Source organism: Vigna umbellata, chromosome 8 (genome assembly GCF_029865625.1).
Source record: "Vigna umbellata cultivar VRB3 chromosome 8, Vumbellata_1.0, whole genome shotgun sequence".
Classification (NCBI taxonomy): Eukaryota; Viridiplantae; Streptophyta; class Magnoliopsida; order Fabales; family Fabaceae; genus Vigna; species Vigna umbellata.
In genome coordinates this window covers 48,785,140-48,798,911 of record NC_142172.1, presented here as the reverse complement: position 1 = coordinate 48,798,911, position 13,772 = coordinate 48,785,140, and the positions used below count along the sequence as shown (strand labels likewise).

The 13,772-nt window shown below is 30.8% G+C and overlaps 2 protein-coding genes across 2 annotated transcripts; both read left to right on the top strand.

Annotated features, from left to right (window-relative positions):
- Window positions 1–3,493: 3,493 nt before the first annotated feature.
- On the top strand, window positions 3,494–5,581 carry LOC124840282 (protein LAZY 1-like). Its single transcript, XM_047316317.2, has 5 exons — window positions 3,494–3,703; window positions 3,785–3,851; window positions 3,936–4,714; window positions 4,845–5,115; window positions 5,202–5,581. The coding sequence occupies exons 1-5, from the start codon at window positions 3,698–3,700 to the stop codon at window positions 5,219–5,221; spliced, it is 1,143 nt and encodes a 380-aa protein (XP_047172273.1). The 5' UTR covers window positions 3,494–3,697; the 3' UTR covers window positions 5,222–5,581.
- A 5,034-nt stretch (window positions 5,582–10,615) lies between these two features.
- On the top strand, window positions 10,616–12,704 carry LOC124840285 (UPF0235 protein At5g63440). The gene is made up of 5 exons (XM_047316319.2): window positions 10,616–10,781; window positions 10,892–11,257; window positions 11,717–11,805; window positions 12,068–12,136; window positions 12,316–12,704. The coding sequence occupies exons 1-5, from the start codon at window positions 10,667–10,669 to the stop codon at window positions 12,373–12,375; spliced, it is 699 nt and encodes a 232-aa protein (XP_047172275.1). The 5' UTR covers window positions 10,616–10,666; the 3' UTR covers window positions 12,376–12,704.
- Window positions 12,705–13,772: the final 1,068 nt, after the last annotated feature.

The window sequence follows — 13,772 nt, the reverse complement described above, 5'->3', positions numbered from 1 at the left end:
TTATTATTTGAATATTAATTATAAAAAAATTGAACAATTATAAAAATTCAAAAAATACTAGTTTATGTTATTTTTCAAAACAAATTTTGTTGAGACATATTTTAGCTAACATTATAAGGGTTTAGTGTTTCGTTTGGTTGATGTTTAAAATAAATTCATATTAGATATTATTAAAAATTTTGATATTTCATATATATATATATATATATATATATATATATATATATATATATTTTGATATTCTAAAATTTATCAATCATTTATCATTATATAAAAATTTATTAAAAAATAAATAAATAAATATAAAACATAAATATCATATCAAATTTATGATAGAATATTAAAATCAATTTATTTGAAATTATAAATTATTAATTTTAATTTTTACACTTTAAATAAATTTATAATCGTCCCTCTATCTCCCCTTTTTCTTCTGTATTTCCAAGTCTTAAATTTACAAACTTTGTTTGAAAGTGTTAGTTTCAAAATTTAACTTTAATAAAATAAAACTGAAAAACCCTAAACATTTTCAAAATAAAGACTTTATTTCTTTCATTTATATATTACTTTTTGTTTTCATGGGACTTTGGATATTTTAAGATTACTTTTAAGCACAAATATATTTTTAAGCTTGCAAACTTACAAAAACAGTAACATTAATTATAATGACAAAGCATATGGGTCAATCAAATTATTTGCAAAGACATCATGAACCCCTTCTCAGGACACAATTAAGCAAATATCTGCTGTCATTAATTCATTGTGACCATCTTGTCTGTAAGTGATATAAAGAAGAAATTAAAAGGTGATTTAAGATCTCCCATTATGATCTTCATCTATCTCTCATACTTTCATTAATTACGTTACAGTAAATTAACTATGGTTTCAACTTCATCTTATCATAGTAACAACCGTATTCAATAAAATTACTTTTAAAATAAACTTAAATTATAACTACTTGATAATATATTTTATATACAAAATAAATTTTATTTATATAATAAAACGTATGATAGCCATTTTAATTTACCAATTATAGAAGTTTATATCTGTTTTCTACGAAAACATTTTAATAATAATACACTGTAAATTATATATATACATATATATATAGTTTATAATTTATATAACCTTTTAAAGAATACCTAATTTTAGTTGATAAAAAAAATATATTCATAAAAAAAACATACTTTAAACACATATTTTAATAATTTTTAATTTTAAGTTAAACTAAAAGATAAAAAAAATTCGAAATTATTCAAATATCCTTGTATTAGAATATTTTTATCAATTAAAATTTGATACTTTAAGAGATTACTATCAAACATATATATATATATATATATACACATTGATGAAATGCTTTATTTTTTACTCTTCTCCTTTAATAGCTAACTCTTTTGAGATCTGATTTCCAAAATATTTGTGCTTTACTTTAATCTCTAATACACAATTTTCGAATTGAAAATTCACATAAATTACGTAATATTCATAAAATTTTATAGCGTTTAAAACGTAAATTTTACTTTATTGTAGTGCTTTACTTTTTTATAAATAATAATTTTAAGATACGAATAAATATGCACTAATTAACATATCAATTGAAATTTAATAAGAGAATTCTACTGATAGGTCCTCCCAGCATAGACCGGGCGAACGGTTAACGATACCGCCCACCAAGATGGCAATAAGGATTAGCGTCCAGCCGTCCAAGGAACCGAACGTCCTCCCACACATGGGACGTACGCCCAAACCCCAAAAAGGCAATCAGGACCAAGGCCGCTCGAGCGCCACTAGGCCGAGCGTTCACCCTGGTCAAGCACCGAAGTCGAACGACCACCCAGGACGACTCGCATAACACAAGAACGTCCGCCCTGGTCGAGCGCCAAGGCCGAACGTCCATCCACTAAGATGGCGAGCGACATGCCATTTGTGATGACGAGCGTCCACCCGTTCAAGGTTGGCACGTCCGCCCAAGAATCTGGGCCGAACGCCAACGAGCGGCCAATCATTTAGGAAGCGGACGTCCGCCCAAGGATGGCACGTCCGCCCAAGGATGGCACGTCCGCCCAATAATCTGGACCGAGCGTCCAGTCATTCAAGAGCTGGACGTCCGCCCAAGGTGGCACGTCCGCCCAGGAATCAGGGACGAGCTTCCCATCATTCATAAACCGAACGCCCGCCCAACCGAGCGGCACTTTGCTGATTACACGGTTAAATGCTAATGACACATTAAAGTCCTTAATAAAGATTAAGGTATCATTGGGCCGTTTTCAGGCCCCCAAAAGGTAAGAGCCCATTACAATCAGTATAAATAAAGGTATCAGGTATGAGTTCTGGACAGATTGCTTAGAACGCAACACATGCATGCATTGTATAACGCTCTGTCATATTACTGACTTGAGCGTCGGAGTGCCTTTGGCAGGTACCCGGCCCCTCCCCAACTGGGAGTGTGGAGCAGCGCCAGGAGAAGGAGGACGTCCGCCCGACTCGGGGCGTGGAGCAGCGCCAGGAGAAGGAGGACGTCCGTTAGCAGCCTCTCGCTCCGCATTGACGGAGAAAGCGTTCACCGGCCGGTATTGTTCGCGTTCGACAGTCCGGTCTTCAACAACGTTCGTCCGTCATTGTACCGTCCGCCCGGTCTGCACCAGCTGGAGAGAAAGCGTCCTAGAGAAAAGGCGTCCGCCAAATCCGTAGCAGCTGCGCCGTTCGTCTGACAGCCCCTACCGTTCGAGATCGCCCGCCCGCCTTCATCGTTCGTGATCCTTCGTATGTTTTAACAGGGTCCGCTCGGATTCAGTCGAAACAAGAATCAAAGATTATAGTTTCACATTTAAAAAAAATTAAAGTCAGTAATATATTTATGTGTGGAAATTTAAACAAACAAATTAGGTTTTTATATTTAAGATAAGATCATGAGGTTTCTTAAGGTGATAATATATATTGTTAGGAGAAGATGTAATTTAAATATTAAGTATACAGGTTATTCCCATTACATACCTCGATAATTTTGTATATATAGTATTATATTAAGCAATTGCTGAATTAAAAAAAAATGTTTAGAAAAGAACATAAGGATAAGGAGTAGATGAATAGGAATGGTAGATGTTTAAAAAGAGAAGTAATGGTAGTTTTGAAAAGTTGATGTTGGGTGGTTTAAGTGGGTAAGTAGTTGAAGGTGAAGAAGATGGAGCTAGGCAGATAGTGTTAAAAGTTATGTGTCGGAAGGAAGAGAGAGAGAGAGAGAGAGAGAGAGAGATTGATTCAGTTCCTTAATTATATGATAGAAATAATAATAATGCATGGGTTGGGTGGGTCTGAGACACATAAATATATATATATATGCATGCATTGTGAAGTTAAAATGGAAAAGGGGAGGCATTTGGTCACTACTGGGCTCAACAGAAATCAATCGCAAACTGAATTTTACTTATATATGACCAAACATTGATAGATATATGAATTATTATGAGAGCCTCACAGTTATGTCCACCTTCCACATGATCGGATTAAAATTGTTTAGGACCCCACAACCCATAATGTTACGTGAATCTTGACATAGAATAACAAACAATCTTGTATCTATCTCTGTGTTTTTCTCCTTTTATCTCTCTTCCAAACTCCACATACACATACTCAGCAACCTCCGTGGAAAATCTTGTGGAATACATCATTTCTTTCTCTCCTCAAACAAACGATGAAGGTCAGTAAACATCAATATGAATTCTAGCTTTATGAATTTCTTATTCTTTTCTTAGCCACTTCATGCATTTCTTTGCTCCAGTTACTTGGGTGGATGCACAGAAAATTTCGTCAGAATACCGCCGAACCCTTTAAAGACTTGCTCATCGGTAACTTTCACCGTATGTTGTATCATTCGGCTATAATTCTCAGTTCTACTTTAATTAATTATTTCATCTCGCTTTTTTGTTAAGGGACTTGTGATGATGAACACAACTACCCCAATCCCAAAGGAAGCTTCGGGAATTACAAACATGTCAAACAAAGTCAGAAAGAGCAGACCATAAGAAAATCTTTCGCTGCTGTCGAAGACGATGAGTACGAGGAAGATTCGGCGGGTGCCATGTACGAGCTCTTCCACGGGTTCCTGGCAATTGGAACTCTGGGTTCGGACCAAGTCGTTAGCGATCCATCGACGACTCCGACATTTGCCATATCTGTGGAGAACATAACTGAAAAGGAAGACGAAGTGACTGAGAACGAACTGAAGCTGATAAACGATGAGCTGGAGAAAGTTCTGGGAGCGGATGATGAGTCGTCGTGTGGGAGAAACAGCCATGTGAGCAATGGGAGAAGCAGCCATGGAAGCATAATAACGCTGAGCGGGAAGCCGTTGTTGGAAGGTGGAGAATCAAATGGGAATGGAAGTGCCGTTTGCCCACTTCAGGGATATCTGTTTGGATCGGCAATCGAGTTGTCAGAAACCACGACCGTGGCTGTGGCAAAGCAGAAGGAGCACAGAACGTCGCTCGGCGAGCTGTTCCAGCGAACCAAGCTGGCGGAGGAGAGCATTGGAGGAAATAATAAGGATGATAACAAGAGAGGTGAGAGGGAAGCAGACAAATCTGCCATGCATCTCATGAAAAAAAAGCTCAAGAAAAGAATGCTTCACACTTCTTCCCGAAGCTCCTCCTCAGCCACTGCTGCTGCACAACCTGTTGATTCTGCTTCGGCCGAGAGAAAACTGCATAAGGTGCACTTTCACATTCTTCTTTCTCTTCTTCACACGTATGTTATTATGCTGTATTTCCTCTGTACTTTCTTAAGCAACAGCTTTTAGCTGGGACTCGCGGTAAAAATTAATATTTAGTTGTTGGTCGCAGATTCTGCATATGTTTCACAGAAAAGTTCACCCTGAAAATTGTACGGGTGCACACAAGTGTGATAAATACCAAAAGAACGAGAACAAGAAGAAAACAATGAACGAGGTGGTGCATGGAGAGGAAGATATACTGATACACCAGAAAAGAACACTGTCAAAGGAAAACATCATGCGACAGTATTATAAGATCCAACCAAATCCATTCCACTTTGCTCTTGGCTGTGAAGATTCATCTGACAATAAGGAGCACTGGATCAAAACAGATGCCGATTGTAAGTGTGCAATTAATTACAAATATCATTAATTACTTCTCAAATATATACGTATACAATGACCGAGACTTTTGATTATAATGCAGACTTGGTGTTGGAGCTCTGAAGAGAAAAGGGAAAAATAATTGAAGATCCTGCAGCAGCAATACATGATATGATATTGAAAAGAGTACGTTTGGGAGAAGAAGCAAATAAGAGAGGTAGTCCCTCTAATTACCTCTTAGAAGTGTATACAATATTGTAATAATTATAATGATAGACAGTGTCTGTGGTTGAAATAAAATTGTGAATGATGTATAAATGAAGTATATATAAAAGATAATGTATATGGTGTGGAATGCAAGGACAAAAGAAACATTGGAGATTGAAAGGAGTGGTGGAAGTGTGTGCAGAGTATCTCAGTTGTTAATTTCTATGGATCTTTATGTTTGTTTCAAACTTACAACCTTATGTGTTTGGCTGCCTACTCCTACATTGCATTCCATTCTAAGATTATCTATTCACTATTCACTCCACGTACATTCCAATAATGGTAAAAATGCATTCTCTTATTTATATATATGCTTAATTATTTATTACTAAATAAAGTCAGAGTTATTTTTTCATAATATAATTCCATTACATTCATCTTTTTATTTAATGTTTTGATAAAACTCTTTAAATATCTTCACATATTTAACTATTTTTTTAAAGTACTTCATGTAATATAGTTACTTACAATCGATATATTTGTTATTTAGACTAAAAAAAGTTCTCAAATTGTTTTTCACATTTAGTACCTTTTTTCTTTCAAAAACAAATACTGTAAAAACTGAAAGAAAAAAAAAATCAAAACATGATATATTTTTGTCTTAATTAAGGTTTATGTTCCTGCAAATTTGAGTATTTTTAATTTGTATTAAATCTTTTTGTTTTAATAAGTTTTCATATATGTAAATCGAGTTTATACTATTTAATTTTTTGTGATAAATTTTATTTTGTTATGTTATCTTGTTTTTTTTTTGTTTTCACGTATAATTTTTTTGGTTAATATAAAATGATATTATTGTTAATGTAGATTAACAAATTATTTTTATTATTTTAATTAAAAATGTATTGAATTATAGTGTTAAGGTTTCTTGTTATTCAATAAGATTTTATTAAAAATAATAAAATTCATTTTTCACTTTGGATTAGAGGAAATACTATTTTATAGTACCTCGATCTCATATTCTTTAAGGAATAGAGATAGCTAATCAAAATGAATATCTGACATCATAGTCACATAAACAAACAAATTAAACGATAATAGTTTGGAAAATATAAAAATTATGAAGATTAATTGAAAATATACCTAAATTTATAAAGACTTTGAAATTAACTAAACCTATATTTTTATATGAAAATAATGTATTTATTTGTTAATAAAATACTTATATAACCGTTTTTTTCACATATGTTTTTTTGTTAAATTTTGAACAGTATTTCTTCATTAATTTTGTTAATATAAACATATAGTAATATTTTTTCTTATATAATATTAACTATCATATAAATATTTTAAGGTACTACAACCTTTATATAAATATATAAAAAAAAATTAGAAGTGTCTAATATATAAAATATATTAAAATTTAAAAAATCATTTTTTAAATTAGACATTAATTGTGTGTGTGTCTATATATATAAATTCTCCAACAAAGATCCTCTGTATTAGTTGAATTTAATAAGCATAATACTTTTAAATTGAATTTATACATTAATAAAATATTATTAAATAAAAGGTAATTATAAAAAAATTACACGTGCTTAATTTTCTACGAATTATTAAAAATTACTTTATATAACAATTAATGACGATAAATTTATAAGATTATGTCAGAATATAGTAAAGAAAAGTAATATACTTTGGAAATAAGAAAATTCATATTTTTATTTTATTTTCAAAACCATACATTACCTAAATAGAAAGTAAAATTAAAATATATAAGAAAATACACTTACTAATTAAACAAGATTTTCATTTTGTACTTTTACACTTGCAATGCACGTGTGTTTTCAATTTACATTAAGTTAATCCAGCTTTATTTTGTAAACCATTTTACTTATTTACTTTAGTGATTGATATCTAATGAATACATATAATTAGTTTTATACTTAATTGTTAAATAAACCTCAATATCTATAAATATTAGTTTAATTAACCCTTTCATTCATATTTTATTTTTAAACTGTTTTTGTTGAAAAATACGACTTCTTTAAAAAAAAAGTATTCAACCTCGGTTAAGAATTTAATAGTAAATAACAATAAGTATTGTTAGATATAATGTTTAATACAATAAGAAAAAATTCACAGTCTTAATACAAAAAAAAATGAATTTCACTGTTTTTTTAAATTCTTTTAATATACTAATTTTGTTTAAACTTTGTCAATAATTATGATATTTAAACACGTATTTGATCTTTATTAATTGGCTGTATAGTTTGTTAAAGTCAATCTTAATATACAATTAAGTTTGAAAAAAATCTTTGTTGCCCTTTACTTTTTCTTTATAAATTTAAAACTCATGGTAATTTATCTAAGGTTAAATATGTTTCTCAATCAGAATTAAAATTATTATAACTATTTACTTAAAATTTAAATAAAACTGTCTTTTAAGTTGAAAGTCTAAAAAAACAGAAAAACTTTTATTCAATGACATTTATATCATGATTTGTTGACTTTAATGATTATTATTTTGAAAATCACACTTGGATTGATGAGAGGTGGCGATGGAAGATTTTTTCCATGTTATTTGGGATGTATTTAATTGAAGAGAAATTTTTATCTTTGTAAATTTTATGTTACTAAATTATTATTTAACTAATTAACATAAGGATAGTATATTATCAAAAGTTTACAATTCATCTGTTTCTTTTTATGATAAATAATGGAATAGAAATTTTGTTCCATTTCATGATATGTTCTACTTGTGAAAGGATATTTCATCATTAGTTCCTTTGATACAAACGTAGTTTTTAAACATATTTTTCCGACAATAATTTCTAACTAACTGTTAGTGTATTTTTTATATGAAAATATATTAAAGAAAGGTTAAATATATTTTTATTTTTTACTACAAATTAGAAATAATAAATTTTTAAATTTTTTATCTAATTTAGTTATCTAATTTTATTAAAATATTAAATAAACTTAATAAAATTTGGTTAAAAAGATTAAATTAAACAATTTTAAAAATAGAAAGTTAAAATTGGTCCAAAATTTTGAAAAAAAAAACTAATTTCAATTTTTAACTTTAAAAGAAATTAAGATTTGTTATAAAGATCGTATAAAATGATGTAATTGAGAGTGTTAAGAAGCCAGTTGTGTGAATTGAGTTAAACTTAAAGTTATTTTCTTAACATAGTATCAAAGCTATAGTTAAAGTATATTCTAGCAATATTTGTATTTTGTTAGGTATGTTCTTCCACCTCTTATCGGCCTGTTATCGAATCATTCATTAATGTCTAATTTTACGTTCGAGATGATGTCTATATATCGGCGTGAGGAGGTATCTTAAAAGTTTCACATTGACTAAAGATAAGTGTGCAAATCTCACCTTATAAACCGATTTTGTGAAATTAAATTTAAGTATTTTCATGTATATAAAGCTCGTACATGTATTTGCACGTTGTATGAATATATTCAATTTTATAAATTATTGAATATTTAAGTACGGAGATTGTAATAAATATATACATATCAATTCATCCTCGTTATTTTATCATCTCACTTTTAATTACTAAAATATCTTTATTCTATTAGATAATTTAAAAACTTTATATTACATGGTAGCTTAACTTAATGATTATTTGATTTTTATTTAATCATGATTTAATATTCATATAATTATAATTTATATTTGTAATACTTTTGATATGAAAAAAGAAAATATACATTCTTTTAACATTATATACATGATTTTATGTTTTATTTATTACTTTTTAAAATTATTTTATTAATATTTTAAATGTTAAAGAGGTAGACAAGCAAGCACTAACGTAACCAAAAAAAAAACTCTATATTAAGGATGGATGTGAATACAGTTTTATATTGAATATAAGAACAATATAATGAAATAGTCAACCCATTTGTCCCATCCTCACATTTACCATCTCTAAAAATAATAGTGACTTTTGGTGTCCAAAAAAGATCCATTACATCAATATGAAATTCTTTTTTTTATGACTATATTGCGAAATAATTATGATAAAATGATACGATTTTAATATAAAACATTTTAAAAGTAAAGTCATTTTAGTGTAACACAACTTTAACTCAATACATTTTACTAAAATCGTGTTAAAGTGATATAATTTTAGTTTTTAAATTAAAATTATATCATATTAACATAATTTTTTTATAATAAAATCACACCATTTTAATATAATTTTATTATAATATTTTATTGTAACTTTGACTTACTCGTATATGTAATATTGTTAAAAGTTATATATTTTGGTAAATTAAAAAAAAATACATTCCTTTAGTAAAAAAACGTAGGAAGGACGACAAGATTTACTTACAACAAAGATTATTTCAATTCATTGAAACATTACACGCATTTATTATTTCAGTTACATACAAGACTGAAATCTGATAAATCTTGAAATGTTTTTGGCGGCCTCCAGCAAAGAGAATAATAGGGTGTTGCTCCCTCCACCACCACAGCCTTCTTCCTCCACCTCTCCTTTACTATTTTGCCCCTCAGTAAAATTTTATTTTTAGAATTATTGTTTTTTAATTTTACTCATTTATAACATATTTCACTGATAACCTACGTAGTTCCTTGTATGAGTAAAATATTTTTCTGCAAAGCTCAGTGATCGTGAAAAGAATTATCAAGCAATCTTCCTCTTGCTTTCGGTGCAGTACGTGGTGCAGTGTGTTTGTGGTGTAATGTGCTTGTCGTGGTTCCTCTCCAGGTACGTAGTCATAATCCTTCCAATAATCCTAAACTCTAAACCCTAAACCCTTCCAATAATCTTTCCAATAATCCTTTAACCTTAAAACGTAAAATGAAAACGAAGCCTAAACGGATGACATCCTTCAACGGATGTCAACATCCGTTTAAGGCAAAACGGATGTCGACATCCGTTTCGCCTTAAACGGATGTTGACATCCGTTGAAGGATGTCATCCGTTTAAGCTTTGTTTTAATTTTATGTTTCTGTTATTATTTTATTAGATATTTTAATATTTTGATTTATTATTTTTGAATATCTTTTTAATGTATTTTAATAATGTATATTTATATTGGTTTATATTTAAATATTAAAATATTAAAATAATAAAATAATAAAAATAAAAAATTTTAACTTTAAGGATATAATTGGAATTAAAGATAATTGGGGAGGTGGAGGGAGAAGGCTGTGGAGGTGGAGGGAGCAACACCCAGAATAATATATAATTAGTGGGCAAGGCCTGGCCCAAATAAAACTGGCGGGCAAGGCCCAGGAAATTCATTATTAGTCTCTTAGTTACGAAGGCTAAGGCGGCGGCGGCGGCGGCGGCGGCGGTTAGCGGAAGAGAGATGCCGAAGAGAACAACGCACACGTACTCAAGCGAGGATGCGGCTCCGGAGGGTCCACACTCCGATCTCTTCGTTTATTACTGTAAACACTGCGCTTCCCATGTCCTCATCACTGGTTCGTTTCTTCCATTCTCAATTTCTCAATTTCTCAATTTCTCAATTTCTCAATTTCTCAATTTCTCCGTTTCATATCCCTGTCTCAATTCCTCTTTCTTCCACGCGAAGATACCCAATTGCAGAAAATGCCCAAAAGGAAAACCGACAAATCTTATGTACTCGACAAAACCAAACATCTCGCCCGATTCAACGTTCACCACGCCGGAAAAGTTCTCCTAAAGAGAGGCGAGGGCAAATTGGAGAAACAATACCGCATGAACTGTATGGGCTGTGGTCTTTTCGTTTGTTATCGCGCCGACCACGATTTCGAATCTTCCTCTCTCATCTACGTCCTTGATGGTGCCCTCAGCACTGTTGCTGCCGAAACCAACCCACAGGATGCCCCCGTTCCACCTTGTATATCGCAGCTTGAAGGAGGACTTGTTCAGGTTGCTATAGAAGTTGAAGATCGTGCACAACGTTCAGCAATTACCAGTACCCTTTCTCTTCCCTTGTAATTTCATCTACACACGCTCCACATCCCACTTTCTCTGTCATTACCCTTTCTCTGCTTTTCGGACTGCATATGCAAATCTCTCATTCATTATCTTTTTCAAAACCCCATGTGCTTCCATATTTCTATGCTTCCTACCCTCTCATATTTTCATGGATGGATTAAGAAACATTATGGTATTATGAACAGTGATGTTTTGGAGGCCTTAATTGAGAAGAGTAAATGAAATTGGAACAAAAAGTATAAAGAAAGGTTAGGTAAAATGAGAAATTTAAGAATAAATGCGAAAAACCTTTTCGTTCACATTGTAACATAGAGTTGTAACTTATTCTATATAATGCAATGCTTGCAGTACATTTGCTGTGGAATGTCATATAATTTCGTAATAAAATCCCGGTTGAATCTTGAGGATTAGATTTAGATTGTTTTTTCTGTATCAGGAGTAAATGCCGATGATGTTCGAGTCACTGTTGCTGCTCCTGCTGCCCGTGGAGAGGCCAACAACGAACTTTTGGAATTTATGGGAAAGGTATTTTTAAAACCCTCTTTGTTTCTCTTTTTATTGGGTGTGAGTTTTGGTTGTTACCTTGTGACTCTGTGGTCACGGGATCTGGTTGTAAAGGTGGCCTTTCTTCGGGGCTGCCTATTGTCTACACTACACATGATCCTCCTTAAACTCTCAGGACTTTTTGTTAACCCTTTTATGTTATTTTGTCTCTTTGCTCAATCTTTCCCTTTGGTCGAAGACAACTGTAGCACTGACAACTTTCCGCTACACATTTTTTACATAGGTTTTGGGTTTGAGATTGAGTCAGATGACTCTTCAGAGAGGATGGAATAACAAATCAAAGCTACTTGTGGTGAGTTACATTATTATCAAGTATAACAAATCGAAGCATTCACATTGATATGAATTTGGGCTTCTTCCAAACGATTCTATTCTGAATAATCGTATCAATTCCAGTGATTTAATTATTCTTGTTTCCCTCCTATAAGATTGTCACTTTGTAATTATTTTCACATTTGACGACTGTTTCAGGTGGAGGATTTGACTGCTAGACAAGTTTATGAGAAACTTTTGGAGGCTGTGCAACCTTAACGTTGTTTGTTTAGCTTTAGTATCCATGGTATCTGTCTGCTTCTATGAGGTTCATTTGCATTTTCCATATTAAGGCAGGGAGGTTTAAATTTCAGTTGTAATGTTGTTTACTTAGATTCTCAACAAAGCAGTTCGCTACGGTGCAATAGAAACCTTGCTTGTCATGCTCATGTACTATAACACTTGATTGGATGGTATTAGGTGAACAAAATCTACCTGGTTACGAGAGAAACGCATCAAAATCCTTCTCTTTTTCGATACATCAAGGGTAAATTATGTATTGCACTCTAGTTTAACCGTTTGTTAAATATTCTTTAAATTTTGTGTCACTTAATTTTTTTCTTAACGTTAGTTTATTGTAAAATATTAATTTAGTTTTAATTATTGTTGTTTATACAGCTCATCTCAATAGAATTCAGTATGATATAGGAGAACTGTTCAAATTTAGTTTTGATATGTTATCAGCGTAATTTATATATTATTTACTAATTAGAAATTGTTTTAAAATTGATTTTTTAAATAACTATTATCTAAAAAGCGTTTGTATTGTAATTTGAGCTTGTCGCAGTCAGATTCTTTAAGTTTATCATTTGAGATTTATAAAGAAATTTCGGTGGAGGATGTGAGGCTTTTGCTTAAGACTCTTATACTAAATAGTATCTTAAATTGTAAGTAATTTTTTAAATTAAAATATAAGTACAAATTATAAATGTTAAACCAAAAACCAGATTCTTGAAGGCTTCTTGTTTTTTTATTTTCACATATTAAGATCATTTGCTTTCCAAGAATGCTTCTTGACCTTTCATATTTTACCAATCAAAGTTTTGAATTGCACTCTTACATTGCGAAATGAAGACAAAATTCATTTATTTAAAAAAATGTTACTGTTATTTTTAATCAATTAAAATGAAAACAAACATTTTACATAATAATTCAATAATTAGTTAAAACTTAGTATTTCTAACATCTTCAAGGCAGTCATAATTAGTTAAAACTTAGTATTTCTAACATCTTGAAGATAGTTAAGACATCATTACAAATCAATTAAACATTTTTGAAACCTCATATAAAACTCATTATTAATCAATTTGTTCTCTCTCTCTACGGGATATTCATTTTAATATAACTCCAATTAATAATGTGATATTTGAAGATAAATATTTAATATGTTTTTACTTAATTAAATCATAATTTAATTTAAAATTGTAACATGAAGGTAATATCGTTTGGTGTGTAGGGGAGGACTAGAAAAAAGGATGGAAAGTGGTGTGGGAGAGAAGGAGAAAAGAGAAGGAGGTAGTGAAAGAAGAGGGGAAATGATGAAAAAAAACTTAAAAGAAATTCAAAAAGAGAACTAAAAAATAAAATAAATTTATTTCAATAAAACAATAAAACTA

Excerpts from the sequence above, each read along its gene's own strand:
- LOC124840282 (XM_047316317.2), top strand. Across the intron at positions 3,852-3,935 it reads CTTTAAAGACTTGCTCATCG|GGACTTGTGATGATGAACAC; the intron begins GTAACTTTCACC and ends TTTTTTGTTAAG. Across the intron at positions 5,116-5,201 it reads GATCAAAACAGATGCCGATT|ACTTGGTGTTGGAGCTCTGA; the intron begins GTAAGTGTGCAA and ends ATTATAATGCAG.
- LOC124840285 (XM_047316319.2), top strand. The coding sequence starts at position 10,667 with ATGCCGAAGAGAACAACGCACACGTACTCAAGCGAGGATGCGGCTCCG. Across the intron at positions 10,782-10,891 it reads TTCCCATGTCCTCATCACTG|ATACCCAATTGCAGAAAATG; the intron begins GTTCGTTTCTTC and ends TTCCACGCGAAG. Across the intron at positions 11,258-11,716 it reads ACAACGTTCAGCAATTACCA|GAGTAAATGCCGATGATGTT; the intron begins GTACCCTTTCTC and ends TTTCTGTATCAG.